The 15,299-nt window shown below is 39.1% G+C and overlaps 1 protein-coding gene across 1 annotated transcript; it reads right to left on the bottom strand.

Moving 5' to 3' along the window:
- Positions 1-5,261: 5,261 nt before the first annotated feature.
- On the bottom strand, positions 5,262-15,274 carry LOC107678397 (taste receptor type 1 member 1-like). The gene is made up of 6 exons (XM_016473636.1): positions 15,093-15,274; positions 14,659-14,956; positions 13,808-14,551; positions 13,466-13,678; positions 6,697-6,817; positions 5,262-6,196 (listed from the first exon to the last, which is right to left on the bottom strand). The coding sequence occupies exons 1-6, from the start codon at positions 15,272-15,274 to the stop codon at positions 5,262-5,264; spliced, it is 2,493 nt and encodes an 830-aa protein (XP_016329122.1).
- Between the last annotated feature and the right edge of the window lie 25 nt (positions 15,275-15,299).

Below are 15,299 nucleotides of genomic sequence, written 5' to 3'. Positions count from 1 at the left end.
TCTCTCTCTCTCTCTCTCTCTCTCTCGGGCTTCCGGTTGTGTGTGTGAGTGGTTGCGGGTGGAGAGCTAGCGTTTGGCTACTTTTTGGTACATGGCTGTGGTGAGCTTTTTCATCTTTTTTACACGTATGAAAAAGGTAAGACATCATTTATTGCTTTTTCTTTTTTGAAGACGACGGAGAGGTGCGCTGGTGGTGACGCGGGGAATGGCGTCCTTTGTGACGCCGCCGCTGGCCATTGGGCACGGGGTTCAGTTTATTACGGATCCCGGGGTCACGATGGAAGAGGCTTTGCTTGCGGTAGGTGAACAGGTTGGCTATGACAATATATCTTATGCATCTCGGATGAACAAAGCTGCTGTTGTTTTTTTAAAAGAGTAACGTTTGGTTCATGCTTTGATTTCAGGTGTTCCACCTTTTATTCCTAATGAGTTGATCGAACAAGAATTGTGTAGGTTTGGAAAATTTGCAAGTGGATTTAAGACAGTGACTCTTGGATGTAAAGATGACCGTTTAAAACATGTAATCTCACTTAGGAGGCAAGTGTTCATGTTTTTGGATTCTCCGACACAGTCTTTGGATGTTTCGTTTAAGATAAAGCATGGAGGAGGATATTACACTGTGTATGCTAATTCAGGGAGCATGAAATGTTTTGAATGTGGGGATGTGGGGCACAAGCGTCTTGCTTGCCCTCATAGAGAACAAGTGGAACGTGCAGAGAGACCTACTGAACAACCGAATGAAGTTGATGGACAAAGAGTTATAGCTTCCAGCAGCAATTCTACTTCTCAGGGTGAACGGATGTTAAGTATGGTTCATGAGATGGTAGAGACTAATAGAGAAAATGAGAAAGTTGATGGGCTTTTAGAGCAGTCAGTTCCCATTGATAAAGCTGGAGGGAGCTTAAAAGATGTTGAAAATACAGGAGAAAGATTGAATATAAGTGACGTCGTGGGTAAAAGTGTGCCTGTTTTGCAGGATGTTGTTGTAGAAAATAATCAGAAGGCTGTAGAAACTGTGTCAAATGATAAAAATCAAGTAGAAAGTGATGCTGAAGAAATGGAACAGGACGAGTCAGATGGAAAAGGATTTGATGCGTCAAACAGGTCGAGAGATCTGTATTCATTGGAGGAAATGAATAATTTTCTCGATGAAACTTTTGGACAGTCTGTTAAAGTTGATGATTATTTTGCTGACACAGAAAAATTGATCAGGTCGGTTGCAGTGTTGCAAAAGATGGTCAGTTTTGATTTGTTAGATGAAAGGAAGCGTTATCGATTGAGGAAAGATGTTACTGCGTTGAAAAAGGTCTCCAAGGCAAATAAAACTCAAAAATGTAAAAAAGTTTTAGCAAAAAATAAGTGATGTCTGTCTTCATCATGTTGCACGTGTTGGTTTCCTTATTTCTCTATCTGTTCCTCTTTCTCTTTTTTTCTATGGGGAGTTTAAGAGTAGGCTCTTTAAATATAAATGGTGGGAACATTTTTGGAGGGTTATTGGATCTGATTTGCATGAGGTTTTAATGAGCTCGTATGATGATAATGTACTCCCGGCCTCCTGTAGAAGGGCTGTTTTAACATTACTTCCTAAAAAGGGAGATTTAACTGAACTTAAGAATTGGAGACCTGTTGCTCTTTTGTGTACCGACTATAAAGTGCTCTCTAGAGCCTTGTCTAATAGGTTAAAGCCTTATATAGGTTTACTTGTTGCATCCCAGACCGAACGATAATGGACAATTTGTTTTTAATGAGAGATGTGATGGATGTGTGTAATGTGTATAATCAAAGTGTTGGAATTTTATCCCTAGATCAAGAGAAAGCCTTCGATCGAATAGATCATAATTTTCAGTTTTCTGTTTTCAAAGCTTTTGGTTTTGGAGAAAAGTTTATAGCATGGGTGACTCTTCTTTATAATAATGCTTCTTGTATGGTCAAGGTGGGAGGGGGCCTTAGTCGACCAATACCAGTAAAAAGGGGAATAAGGCAAGGCTGCCCTATTTCTGGACAGCTGTATTAATTATCTGTTTTTTTTAAGAAAGCATTTGACTGGCTTTAGTTTACCAGCCTGTATAACTGATTCACCTTTAGTTGTATCTGCTTATGCAGATGATATTAACATTTTTGTTAAAAATGAAAAGGATATACATACAATTGTAAAGGCTTTGAAGTGCTATGAGAAGGCTTCTTCATCAAAGGTTAATTGGGATAAAAGTGAGGCTTTAAAAGTGGGACAGTGGAGAGAGGAAAATATACCTTGTTTACCTGGTGGTTTGAAGTGGGGAAGCAATGGGATAAAAAATTTGGGTGTTTTTCTTGGAACACAACAATACCAAGAAAAGAATTGGGAGGGGGTAATGGAGAAAGTATGTGCAAAAATTTCTAAATGGAGATGGTTGCTTCCTCAGATGTCGTATAGAGGACGTGTTTTAGTAATAAATAATTTGGTTGCTTCTATGCTTTGGCATAAAATTATGGTTTTAATCCACCAAAGGCTTTGATTACAAGTGTGCAGAAGATAATTCTGGACTTTTTTTGGTCAGGGTATCATTGGATTAGAGCTGCTGCTCTATATCTCCCACTTTGTGAGGGAGGTCAGGGGCTGGGAATGTTAGAAGCTCGCCTCAGAATTGAGTATGTTTATTATAAATTAATCAACAATTTACAGGTTTTTGTTGGAAAATGGTCTGTTGGAAATGTTCTTTGTGTTGTTGATAGTGATGGAGAGTTGGTTTTAACTTTTTAACAATTTGAAGATTGTGTAAAGATGATGTAATACTGGTGATATTTATAAATTGTTAAATATGGAATAAAAGTATGTTTCAACCTCTCTCTCTTTCTTTCGCTCTCTCTCTAATAACTGCGTTAGCCTGCAAATAAATGGCTCAAGCCTCTGTTATTAGCTCTAAAATTAAGTTTTGGAATTTGCAACAGAAGGTTTGGGATGAGGTTCGTAAAAAGTTAGCTAGTTAAACACACACGAGATTTCACTGATTAAGAAATATTTTTGTCTGCTGGGGTGGTAATATCTGGCCTATTATATTAATAGGGAAGGGGGGCCCAGAAATTAGTTTTGCCTATGTCACGAAAAGAGGTAAATCCGGCCCTGGATATACAGTATGTCATTATCCCTGAATATGTCATCACCCTTGACAGAGTGACTTTCTGGCTCATCTGTGAGCGTGAGCTGCACTCCATATAGTGCTGAATGCACACACTCAATTCACTTTTGACATTGATGGGGACATAACAGCAGAACTCTGTTGCTCTGTTTTGTCAAACACTGTACTTCAAACTCATCGACGCAACTTTGTTAATTCCTGAAGTGAACTTTTCGATGAACAGTTTTGGACTGCTGTCTTGAACTGGGTGCAAAGCCTGTGAGTTGTCCTAGACGCGGGCCGGCGCTTCTTGTCCGGTGTGCCACTACCTTATGTTCTGGAGCCTGGAGCTGGTTCACCCTCTGCCTTTGGCTGATATGTGAAGCATATTATTAATGCTTATTTCCTGAAAAGGTCTTATATGGGCAATGATGTAGCTCTTTTTTTTTATATTTTATTAATTGGCATTCATAACAAAATATGCAAAAAATCTCACACTATTTTCCCATTCCCCCCAGAAACACACAGACAAAAACTCTTCATACAATCTTCAAGACAACAAACAGATACATAGCAGCAGGAGGTATAAGGTGCATATGTTATATAGGTATAACGATAATAAGAATAAATAAGAAAATAAATAGATAAATAAGAGAACAAATTAATTAGTAAATGAAGAGGGGAATAAACCACCTTATAGCTGACTCAAACTGTCCACATCTCCAGGGTTGTAACTGACATGCAAGGCTATATGCAACAAAAATGTAACAGATAATCAGGAAGAGAAAAGAAAAAACTAAAATAAAACAAAAAAAAATACAAAACAGATATATATATATATATATATATATATATATATATATGATTTATATATATATAAAACATTTCGCAAAAGAATATAAAGAAAAATAAAGTGAAGTGAAGTCTGTAGGTCCACATCTGTTCAGATATTTAGGTAACCCCTCTCTCAGAAAAAAAAATTCATCAGAATACACAAGGAAAGGTGACAACAAAAAGTTTGCTTTTTGAACCTCGGACAGTCATAATGTTCTCATCATAAGCTCAGTCAAGACATGTTTGTGAAATAGCTAATTTTATTCTACATTCACATAACACCTGTATTGCCCAAATTTTCAGCTTCTTTTTCTATCTACCAAGAACCCCTTTTACAGTGTTTGCCTGCCCTCTAGTGTCTTTCATTAACATAACACTAAACATTACAACCCTCTTTGTATGTGTTCATGATGAAGAGCTTTTAGGCTCGAAACCTCACCTGTGGTGAGAACATAATTAAATATTTTTCTACTTTTGGAGCTGTGGTGTGCCAACTCCTGTTTGAAGACACACCAGTTTGCAATATCAAGCAGCACAAGGAGCTGTTTTCTTCCAGCTAAAAATTAGCTGGACGCGAATGACACCGGAAGCCAGTCCCATAAAATGTACAAATGGCCGCTCTTACGGGAAAAAGGTGGATAGCACAATTCTTAACCATACCCCAGACCTCACTAATTTTCAAACCCTGGTTACTTTATTGTGTTATGTATTTAGTAAAGAACAGCTGTGTTGTTGGCAGTTTTAATATATTTTAACTTTCAGTGTATTATTAGAAAATAATTCAGTGTATAAGTATGCAGTGAATTGAATTGTTCAGCAAAAGTATGAGTCTGTTTCTTTGTCTGTGTTTTGAGAGCATGGACCATAGTTTGGAAAAATATAAATAAATAAATGGGTTAAAAACTGGTGTTGCTATATTAGTATATTTATTTGTTACTAATTTTATATAATATAAATTACTATTATATAATTTGAGTTTGAATAGACAGTGAGAATGACATCAAATATACATGGATTATGTGGACACTAGTTATTGAAGTTTCTTTATTATAAGAAAAAAGGACCGTTTCTAAAAAAGGTCTTTATTATAAGTTTAAAAAAAAGAAGTCTTTGAGTTTACATTAGCCTACATTATATGTATAAAACTCAAAAATCACATAACCTGTTATGCAGATTGAACCCCAAAATAGATCTCCATTCTCTACTTTGCCTACTTTTCTCTACTTGTTTTTCTTTAAGACTGGTAACATAAAAGTGAAGGATCTAAACAGTTGAAAACGAAAGAGTTGACTTTCTATACACAACACAACTATACACAACTAATGTCTGAGTCTAGGTCCTACTAATGGTTTGGGTGTAATTCTGAATAGAAGTTTGAAAGTATGCAGGAGTGTTCTTTTGTGGTTGGAATATAATGATGTAAGATTTTGGTATGAAATAACTGAAGAGAATTCCATTTATACTGGATGCCTGGGCCACTGCATTCAAAATGACTATGTATTTGCTTTTGAGAGTGAGGTATGCTGTGAAATATGCAATCCAGCTCAGATAGTACAAAATGAGACTAAATGTTATTGATTTGGCCTCATTGTAATTTTTCGGCAGATCTCTTCCCATATAAGAAAACAGGAGACACAGGAAACCAAGAAACCAACTTATAAACATGACTATGGTAAAGCATATAGTGTTCCCCATTTCACAAATGAGCATAAGTTGATCTTTATAAGTCCATGAGTCAGCAATGGCTTTGACAGGATTGACAGTCATCCAGATCACACAAGAAATGAAATGAATGAAAGAAACAAATGCAATGAAGAGCCTCTGGCCATTGTGTTTTACCCAAAGGCTGTGCAACTTAGGGAACTGAGAAGCCATTTTAAAAACAGAAATAATTTGAAAGGAGCGGACAGTCAAACAGGAAATACAGACAGTGAAGAAAAATACAAATATGGCATTTCTCAGGAGGCAAAATACAAATGTGGGTTTTCCAAAGAAAAAGAACACACTTATGCTAGACAAAATCAAACTGGTCAGCATGAGGAAACACATGCCGCCACCAGCAGACTTCACCACTGGCGTGTCGTAATTGTAGGCAAAAAGGCAAAATATGGCAATAAGGAGAATAATTAGGCATGCGGTAGAAACCATGACAATGATGGAGGGGATTTCTGTGAACTGAGGATAGGCAACAGAGCGTGTCTTACATGTTGTGCTGCCCTCATCAGACCATTCACCCTCTGCACAAGGAAAACAAGTATAAGGGTCCCCTGAAAAAAATAGTAAAATAATATGAATGTTTATTAGTATTTTGCAATAATTGTAACTTGATGTGGGAAATATTTAGTCTTCAAATAGCACCATAACTCCAGTAAAGTATTGTATTGTAGAATAAACTGAGGGAGCTTTCATCGAAAATGAAAAATCTGTCATCATTTACTCACCCTCATGTCATTCCAAACCTGCATGACTTTCTTTCTTCTGAGGAACATAAACGAACATATTTTGAAAAATGTTGGTATTTGGTAACCAAACTGTTTCCACTGACATTGTATGGATAAAAATACAATTTAAAATTTAATAGGAACGGAAATTATTTGGTTACTAACATTCTTCAAAATATCTTCTTTTATGCTCAGCAGAAAGAAAAAGAAATGCATACAGGTTTGGAATCACATGAGAGTAAGTAAATGATGACAGAATTTCCATTTTTGAGTGGACTACCTCTTTAAATTCCAAGTTGTCATTGTCTGCTGCCTAAGGTACTTACCAGAAAAATCCACATAACTGTTAGGCGGGCATTTTTTACATGTAAAACAGCAACTATGAAAATCTTCAGGTTGCCTTGAATATCCCGCTTTACACTCAACAGAGCAGTTTGAGAAAGGAACCTTTAAGGAATGGGAAAATGTGTTATTAAAGTTGCCATTTATTTCAATCGATTTTACACATTTCTCCAAACTAAGATCAGTGAACACAATACAAATTACATAATTGCCTTAAATGCACACAAATTCCTTTGCTCTTGCTTTCAAAACAGTTAAAGTTGCGGCAGGAAATTTTTTTCCAAAAGCATATTTGTTATACTGGTTGAAAGTCTCTTCATTATCCTGACCACAATCAATTATTAAAGTGGTCTTATAAGCAAAATTCAAAGACTTGGCAAAATACACAGAGACAGACAATGGTGTAAAGCAAGTGTTTTTACGAGCTGCATTTGTGATTTTTGAGTCGGGGGAGGCATAATACGTGAAAGGGGTATTTGCAAACATGCTGTATTTTTGTAGTTCCACTATGTGATACTAGTATGGTGTGTTCAGAGATTTGGATACGCGATATTTACATTCTCTGTGGTAAAGTGAGCAGTCTGGTGGCAGTGATTTCTTCCACTGGTTGTGCTGGTAACAATGCAGTGTGGAAAGGAGTAACATTTCAAGAGTAATCAACAACTACTAAATGAATACCATGAATGGAAAAGGAATAAAGTGCATAAGATGCATAAAATGCAAGTGATTAAGTTGGGTGTTGCTATGGCAGAGTTACGTTATCTTATGGTAAGATAAACTATTATATATTATAACATAACATTATACTTAGCTAGTTTTAGATTAAAGTTTTTGTCTTCTGTGTAAAACTTGTCTTTGTAATAAAGCTTCTGTTTCATAAACTTGTTATTGATAACAGCTTAACATTATTTACCTTTTGTCTTTGCTATTATATTCCAATATCATTATACCCAATTAGTTATAGATTAAGAGTTGTTCTTTTAGATGAACAGATGGCTTGCTGCAGTTTTTAATAATTTATGTCATTAAAATAACATTCTGTTCTGTAAATGCATTGTCTGCTGGTTTATTTAGCTACTTTTCAGTACACCACAGTATGCTATTTAGTACTATAAGACTTTGAAAGTGCAAATTAACAACTGACCACTCTTGTGGGTTTGCTATACTGTTACAATCAAAAATCGTAGAAGGGTAAAAACATGCCAGGCAGACACTGGTATGATGTAAGCAACACAGCTACAACAAATAAAGTTGATAATGGGTGTGTTAGATTTATAGTGTGCAAATGATCAAGCATTGACAATAATCAGTCGTATTGGTGGCACCGAGGGGCCCTCATATAAAATTCTGCTTAGGGCCCCATAAAGGCTTGGGCCGGCCCTGCTGCCTACCCTAGCTTTAACAGCTAACTAAAATAAAGTCATATAGCCTTTATTCAAATGGAATCAAACTGACTTCTTCTGCATGGATTAGTATATTTATAACTAAGTAAATACTATAAGAGTGCACACCCGAGGGCCTCTCACAGTGCAGCCTCTCTGAGCTGTTCTGACCAAAGCGACCCAGCTACTTTATAGTATATTTTATCGGCTAAACCAACTTCCGATAAAATATTAACATCTACTCCCTGCTATCCGATTACCAGGCCAAGTTCCTGATTGACATAGGACAACATCCAGAGAAAGGGTCCCTTCACCCTCGCTCTGGAAGGAGATTGTCACAATCAATGACCTTGTTCTCAATTATGCCTGTCAATCTGTCCAAGCCTAACAGGCATTCTATGGGTCTCTCAGTGGTTCAGTTTGCATTTACATTTATTCATTTAGCAGATGCTTTTATTCAAACCGAGGAATACAACAAGGGATTCATCATAAAGAGGCAAATGAACACAGGAAGTGCTTGTGTAATACAACGTTTCAGACACTGTTCAGATTACTACAAACTAGAACAGGGAGGGAATAAGGAAAATGACCTCAGACTTCTGGAGGGGATGTAGACAAGTACTGTAAGAGTGAGAGGAAGTAGGAGTGTGTGGAACCCATGGCTGTTCTGCATGCAAACATCAGTGATTTGAACTTGATGTGAGCAGCAACCTGTAGCAAGTGCAGGAGAAAAAGAGAGGTGTGACATGGGCCCTTTTGGGCTTGTTGAAGACCAGTCATGCTGCTGCATTCTGAATCATTTGTAGAGATTTGATTGTGCGTGATAGAAGTCCAGCCAGAAGAGCATTGCAGTAGTCCACCCTAGAAATGACAAGGACCTGAACAAGAAGTTGTGCAGCATGCTCTGTTAGGAAAGGCCTGATCTTTCTGATGTTGTGCAATGCGTGACCAAGCTGCTTTGCAATGTGGTCCTTGAAGGTCAGCTAGTCATCAAAGATTACTCCAAGATGTCTGACTGATCTTGATGGGGTAATTGTTGATGAACCTAGCTGGATGGTGAAATCATGCTGTAGAGTCAGAGTGGCAGGGAAGACGAGAAGCTCAGTCTTTACCAGGTTGAGCTGCAAGTGATATTCTTTCATCCATGCTGAGATGTCCACCACGAAGCCCGAGATCCATGCAGCTACCATTGGGTCTTCTGGTTGAAATGAAGGATAGAGCTGTGTGTCATCAGCACAGCAATGGTACAGTATTGCACATGTCTCAGGCTACAGGGTTTTATGGTTTCAGCTGCCCATGTCCTGCTTCTGGGCACTTTGAGAATGAGGGCATTCATGAAGTGGGTTTTATCTCTTCATCTCACACTGTTCATCTCTTCAGCTCATGCACAGCACTACTGCGCCACTGGAGGAATGCAGAGTTTTAAGCTCATGGGACCCTCCCAAATGTTGGGGCAATTATGTTGAGGAAAGTGGTAACGACAGAGGCATCCTAAACAGGATGGGGAGTGACCAAAGGAGAGCAGAAGAGTGAATGCGGCCAAGCACTCTTCACTCAGCCCATATAAATTGTTTGGAGCTCCTCACTGTGTGGAAGGCTCTGAAACATTTTCTGCCACATTTGCAGTGGCATCATGTTCTAGCACGTTGTGACAATACCACAGCTGTAGCATATATCAACTGCCAAGGAGGGATGCGCTCCTCCAAGCTTCATGCTTTAGCTCACAAGCTTTTGGTATGGAACAGGTGGCACATTTTGTCGTTATGGGTGACCCATGTCCCAGGCATTCTGTACAGGGACGCAGACCTGCCCTGCTCTATGAATTCCCTCCCCTTTGCCTAATAATGCCTATCCTGGCCACGGTGAGAGAACAGAGTCTGACTTCTGTATGCCCAGGCTCTCTCATTACATACAGACCTCCTGTTCCAAGCAAACGGGGAAATCTACCACCCTCTTAAAAACACCCACCCTGCCATGTGTTATTTCCACTGTTCAGAATGCTAGGGCTACTTCTACATGGTCTCCATATGATTGTAAGGGCTTCCAGATGACTGTGACTTAAGAAGAGTGATCCATGGCCTTGTGCTGCTGGGACAGGGTCTGATCAACTCTGGCTGGGTCACCTGAGTGAGGGTGTATGATGTTGAAAGACCCGAAACACCCGATGACCTCAGATGTGTTTTAGTGCATCCTATGATGTATCTTTGATGCATTTATACTGGCTCAGCCAATGACACCCAGTAATAGACTGGTTGAAAACAGAGAATAGATTGTTGACAACAGGAGAGACAGTTGACAGACAGCAATTGGAGCAGGAAGGAGTAGCAGCCCAACCTGCATCTTCCAAGAAAAGGAACCTCATAAAGCTACAGATTCACCCATAGAGTCATAAACCTGAAAGGGGGGGAGATGAGCACCCCAATAGGATGGACCCAATGATGATGACCTTGGCAAATGGATTAGCAATAATGACAACTTCAAGGTACATTTGCAGCAAGGTCTGCAAGAATCAGCACGGCCTTAACATCTATTAGACCAAGATGAAATGCATGGTGCAGGACAGCACAGCACAATGCACAGAAGTTAATTCTAGTGAGACGCAAGAGGACCCTGGCCCAGAGACACCCCACAGTGCCCAAAACCTCCAAGCATAAAACTCTTCTGCTCCAGGCAGATTATTTCAGCAGCATAGGATCAAGTGGTCTGCAGCAAGCCAGCATAGAGTATGATGCCAGTTTGTTGAGGATACGGCAAGAATTATCACCACCAAAGCAAACCACAGTGACCACCATCACTGTTAGTTTTGTGACAGAGAGTTTTGGCGTTGAAGAGAGCAAGACCAGCAGACCAAAGCACACCATGAACCGAAGGGCAGACCAGATCCACTAACTGCAGAAAGAGTTTCGAGCTTTGACAAGATAGTTCAAGGCAGCAACTGAGGATGAGAAACTACCACTCATCGAGCTCTGTCACAGCATTAGTAAGAAACTCGTGACCCTGCAGAACAGAGTGGCATAGAAGGTGGTGGAGAGACAGTAAGGAATTGAGCTACATTCATAGCCAATCCCTTCGGGTTCATAAAACAGCTTTTTGGGCAGAAGCAAAGTGGATATCTGACTTGTTCCAAGGAGGAATTAGGCCATTAGGATGAGTTTCAAGTCTGCCAAGTCCAGGTCCATGGTGAGGAAAAGGGTGGACAAGTTCTGCTTCCAGGTGGGTGGGATTGTAATCCCATCCATCACCAAGAAACCTGTCAGGAGCCTTGACAAGGTCTTTGAGTGCAGCCTCAGAGATGCAACGGCCATTCATCGACCATCAGGGAGCTTGAATCTTGGCTCACCACAGTCAAAAAGTCTAGCCTACTAGGCCAATTTAAGGCCTGGATATACCAACATGGCATCATACTTCGAGTCCTCTGGCCTCTGCTGATGTATTAGGTCAACAGTGGCGACCATGGAGAAGAAGGTCAGTAGCTACATCCGCAGGTGGTTGGGATTGCCACGCAGCTTGAGCAGCGTAGCACTCTATAGAAAGAAAAATGCACTCTAGCTCCCGTTCAGCAGCCTCAATGAGGAGTTCAAGGTCTCTCACACCAGAGAGGCACTACACTGTCTGGACTCTAAGGACTCGAGGGTGGCATCGGCAGGCATCATGGTGTGGACAGGCAGGAAGTGGAGAGCACAGGAGAGTCTGAGAGTCCCAGATGAGATGCAGGGACGCACACTTTGGTGGGCATGGTAACTACGGGCTGGGCAGGGTTAGGAGCCAACCCACAACCCAGCCATGACCCCGCAAGTACTTGAATCGAGCGATCTATAATGTCCTTCCTAGCCCAGTAAATCTCTACATCTGGGGTAAGATTGACTAACCAGATTGACTCATTTTGTGTATGAATACTTTGTGACATGTCTCTTAGGTGATCTTGCTCAGGCTTTCAGGGTCTCACTGTGAGCATATTGTGCAACCATGGAGCTGTCCATATCTCCAATAGGTGGATCTTGAACACAAGATGATGAAAGATAAAACAAAAAACAGGTGACTGTTCATAACCCACGGTTCTCTGAAACACCAAGCTTGTCCTGACCATGAGATGCAGTTTCAAATTTTTATATTATGTTTCTCCAGCTTAGATGATGAAGTTTGGAAAGGTTTTTTTTTTTTGCACCAAAACGGCCTATCTTTACAGTAAAGCTCTTTTGATTGATGGACGGACATTAGTTCTGAACACACCTTCTTGATTATATAAAACTGATGCATGTTAAGGAGCATGTTGAAGTGAAATTGTGACATCATGATTGTCCTGATTTCAAATCCTGGCATTTCCGAAGGGTAACAATAATTTATATTTTAAATTGGGGCATTAGAATCAGAATCATTATCAGAATCAGAAAGAGCTTTATTGCCAAGTATGTTTGCACATACAAGGAATTTGTTATAGTGTCACAAGCTTCCAGTACACGGAGACAACAACAACACACAGATAATAAAAATGAGATGTGAATAAAATACACATGCATAAATATAAACCACAAAAAAAGAATAAATTGTATGTACAGGTGTGCTATAGATGGAATAAGAATAGAATAAAATAAAATAAGTTGTAGAGATGTACTAGGGTTTAGGGTGATAAATAAGTATAAGGTTATTGCACATACTGTACTTTAATTGCACAATGGGAGAACATTAACTGTTCATGAGGTAGATTGCCTGGGGAAAGAAACTGTTCTTGTGCCTGGCTGTCCTGGTATTCGGTGCTCTGTAACGCCGACCAGATGGCAAAAGTTCAAAAAGGAGATGGCTGGGATCTGATGGATCCAGAGTGATTTCCTGAGCCCTTTTCCTCACTCTGGATGTATACAGTTCTTGGAGGGTAGGCAGGGGGGCACCAATAATCCTTTCAGCAGTCCGAACCGTTCTCTGTAGTCTTCTGATGTCTGATTTTGTAGCTGAACCAAACCAGACAGTTATTGAAGTGCACAGAACAGACTCGATGACGGCTGAGTACTAACAAAAACAGTACAAACACTGGAGAGCCAAACACTGAGGCTGCCGTCTGCGGCGCCATCGCGTAGTATAGTTTTGAGCTTTGAAACTTGCAGTACATTTTGTTTGCAGAGTAACCTCTCATATGTGTACATATCAAGAACATTTTAATTCTTAATTTCATGACCCCTTTAATCTCCTCAACAGCAAACCTCATTTCTCATTCATCATGACGATAAATTGAATTGTTTTGCTAAAGTAGAAGTCTGTTAGTTAACTTTCATTTGGCAAAATGTGTAAAACTGATTGAGAAAACTGTAATCTATAAAGCTAAATAAAATGTATAATTAAATCAATATTTAGATAAACTCTCAACAAAAAGACTTACAGAACCATTATTATGCCAGGGAAGGAGAGAGTTATCAATGGTAAAAGTAATTCCTGGATGTTTCTCATATGTGCCCACCATCACAAACTGTGGAGGATTCACTTCAGTGCGCCAGACCACAACTGCAAAACTGATAGCTGGATCAAAATGATCATCATATTTCACCTGACGGCCATTGAGTATAAAATGCAACTTTTTTATTTCTCCCAGAAGCTGTTGTGAGGTGTGTAAAGAAATAAAAAAGACAAATAATGTATAATTATATAACTATATTATCAATATTATATTATATTATATTAATGTTATATTACAACTTGACATGATTCACATGAGTTCACTTACCATATATGGCTTGGCCATCGTATTTTTCTGGCATTCATTGATGTCACACTGCAGAACTTTATGTAATGCATGAGCTATCGTATATATGGCAGCATATATGGCAAAGGAAAGTGAGGGATTCTCATTTATAATCTCCTCTGCAGTCAGCAATGAGCAGTAATGACAAACTTGATTGCATGTCTTACTCTTGACTTTACCCTCAGCATCAGTATGGCCAGCATCAGATGTCCCTCTGGCTTTATAGACAAATTGATTAAATCCGGGCAATGACAACAGTCTCTCTGTAATGCCAATGACTGTGCCAATTTTCTCAATTCCTGGCTCTCTTGGAAGCTGTTGATTCATAGCCCTTGCATTACTTGCAATCCATACTTTGTCTTGGATGTTGTTCGCTATGGCTGCTTTGATCAATTTGCTTGCATATTGTGGCAAAGCAAAAACTACAATGACATTGATGTTGAGCATATCAATCTTTTTAAGCATTAGACTGTAGTTTGTGTTTAGACTTAGACCCTCTTGATAGGCCAAACAAATACCAGTATTGCTTATATACTCATTAAAAAGCTTTAGTCCATCTGAACTGTAATCGTCTTGGCTACCATTAAAGGCAACCCAGTTCCATCCAAACCACCGTATGATGTGAATAATCATCTCTATCATGTCTTTGTTGCTAGGGATTGTTCTTACAAAGGAAGGATACTGAAGTTTATTGCTTAACGCATAGGTAGACGCTCCATAATTCACCTTTGAGAGAGAAAAAACACTCATATATGTAGTAACATGGTAGTCCTACGTGGTAGGAAGCAAGTGTGTAAGTATTTTATTATGTATACTGTATAAAAATAATTTACCATTGGTATAAGGTCCATTGTGAACAGTGGTGCAATAGTCATAGTTCTTGTGCTTCCATATGGTCCTGTTAAAGCAATCACTTTAGGCTGATAGTTGTTGAGTTTTTCTTTAGGTTTTATTGAGCCATTCTTTGAGATGAAACGTAAGACTGAATTGAAATTCTTTGTATTAGAACAATAGTCAAAAATTTCATAGCCCAGAGAAACATTGGGCAGAAGAGTGGTGGAGTTATTAATCTCCTCAACAGCAAATCTCATTACTTGCAACATGTGATAGCCAGATTTTGAGGAAATGTGCCTTGAAAACAGAAGTGAGGGAGTTAATAGCATGTAATTGAATATTCCGTTTAGCAATGAGGACTTTGAGGAAATGCTGCTTTAATTTAAAATACTGTGCATTCATAACCCGAGACTGGTAAAAGATCCTTGCTTACCTGAAACATTCGGTGGTCTCTGCAGAAAACAGAGTTGTTTCCTGTTCAATTTCATGTAAAGGGAAAAGGCCACCCAATAAGTAATCTCCCTCCAAGCTGAAGTCTGATGCTGAGCAAGAACTTTTGAAAAAGAAACAATTGGTAAAGCCCACAAGCAAAATGTAAATGCAACTGAGAAGCATGGTTTAAGAAGTCGTGAAACAGACT

This window comes from Sinocyclocheilus anshuiensis, unplaced genomic scaffold, assembly GCF_001515605.1.
Source record: "Sinocyclocheilus anshuiensis isolate Anshui unplaced genomic scaffold, SAMN03320099.WGS_v1.1 scaffold112, whole genome shotgun sequence".
Lineage (NCBI taxonomy): Eukaryota > Metazoa > Chordata > Actinopteri > Cypriniformes > Cyprinidae > Sinocyclocheilus > Sinocyclocheilus anshuiensis.
The sequence above is the reverse complement of the archived record's forward strand: the minus strand, read 5'-3'. Positions and strand labels throughout refer to the sequence as shown.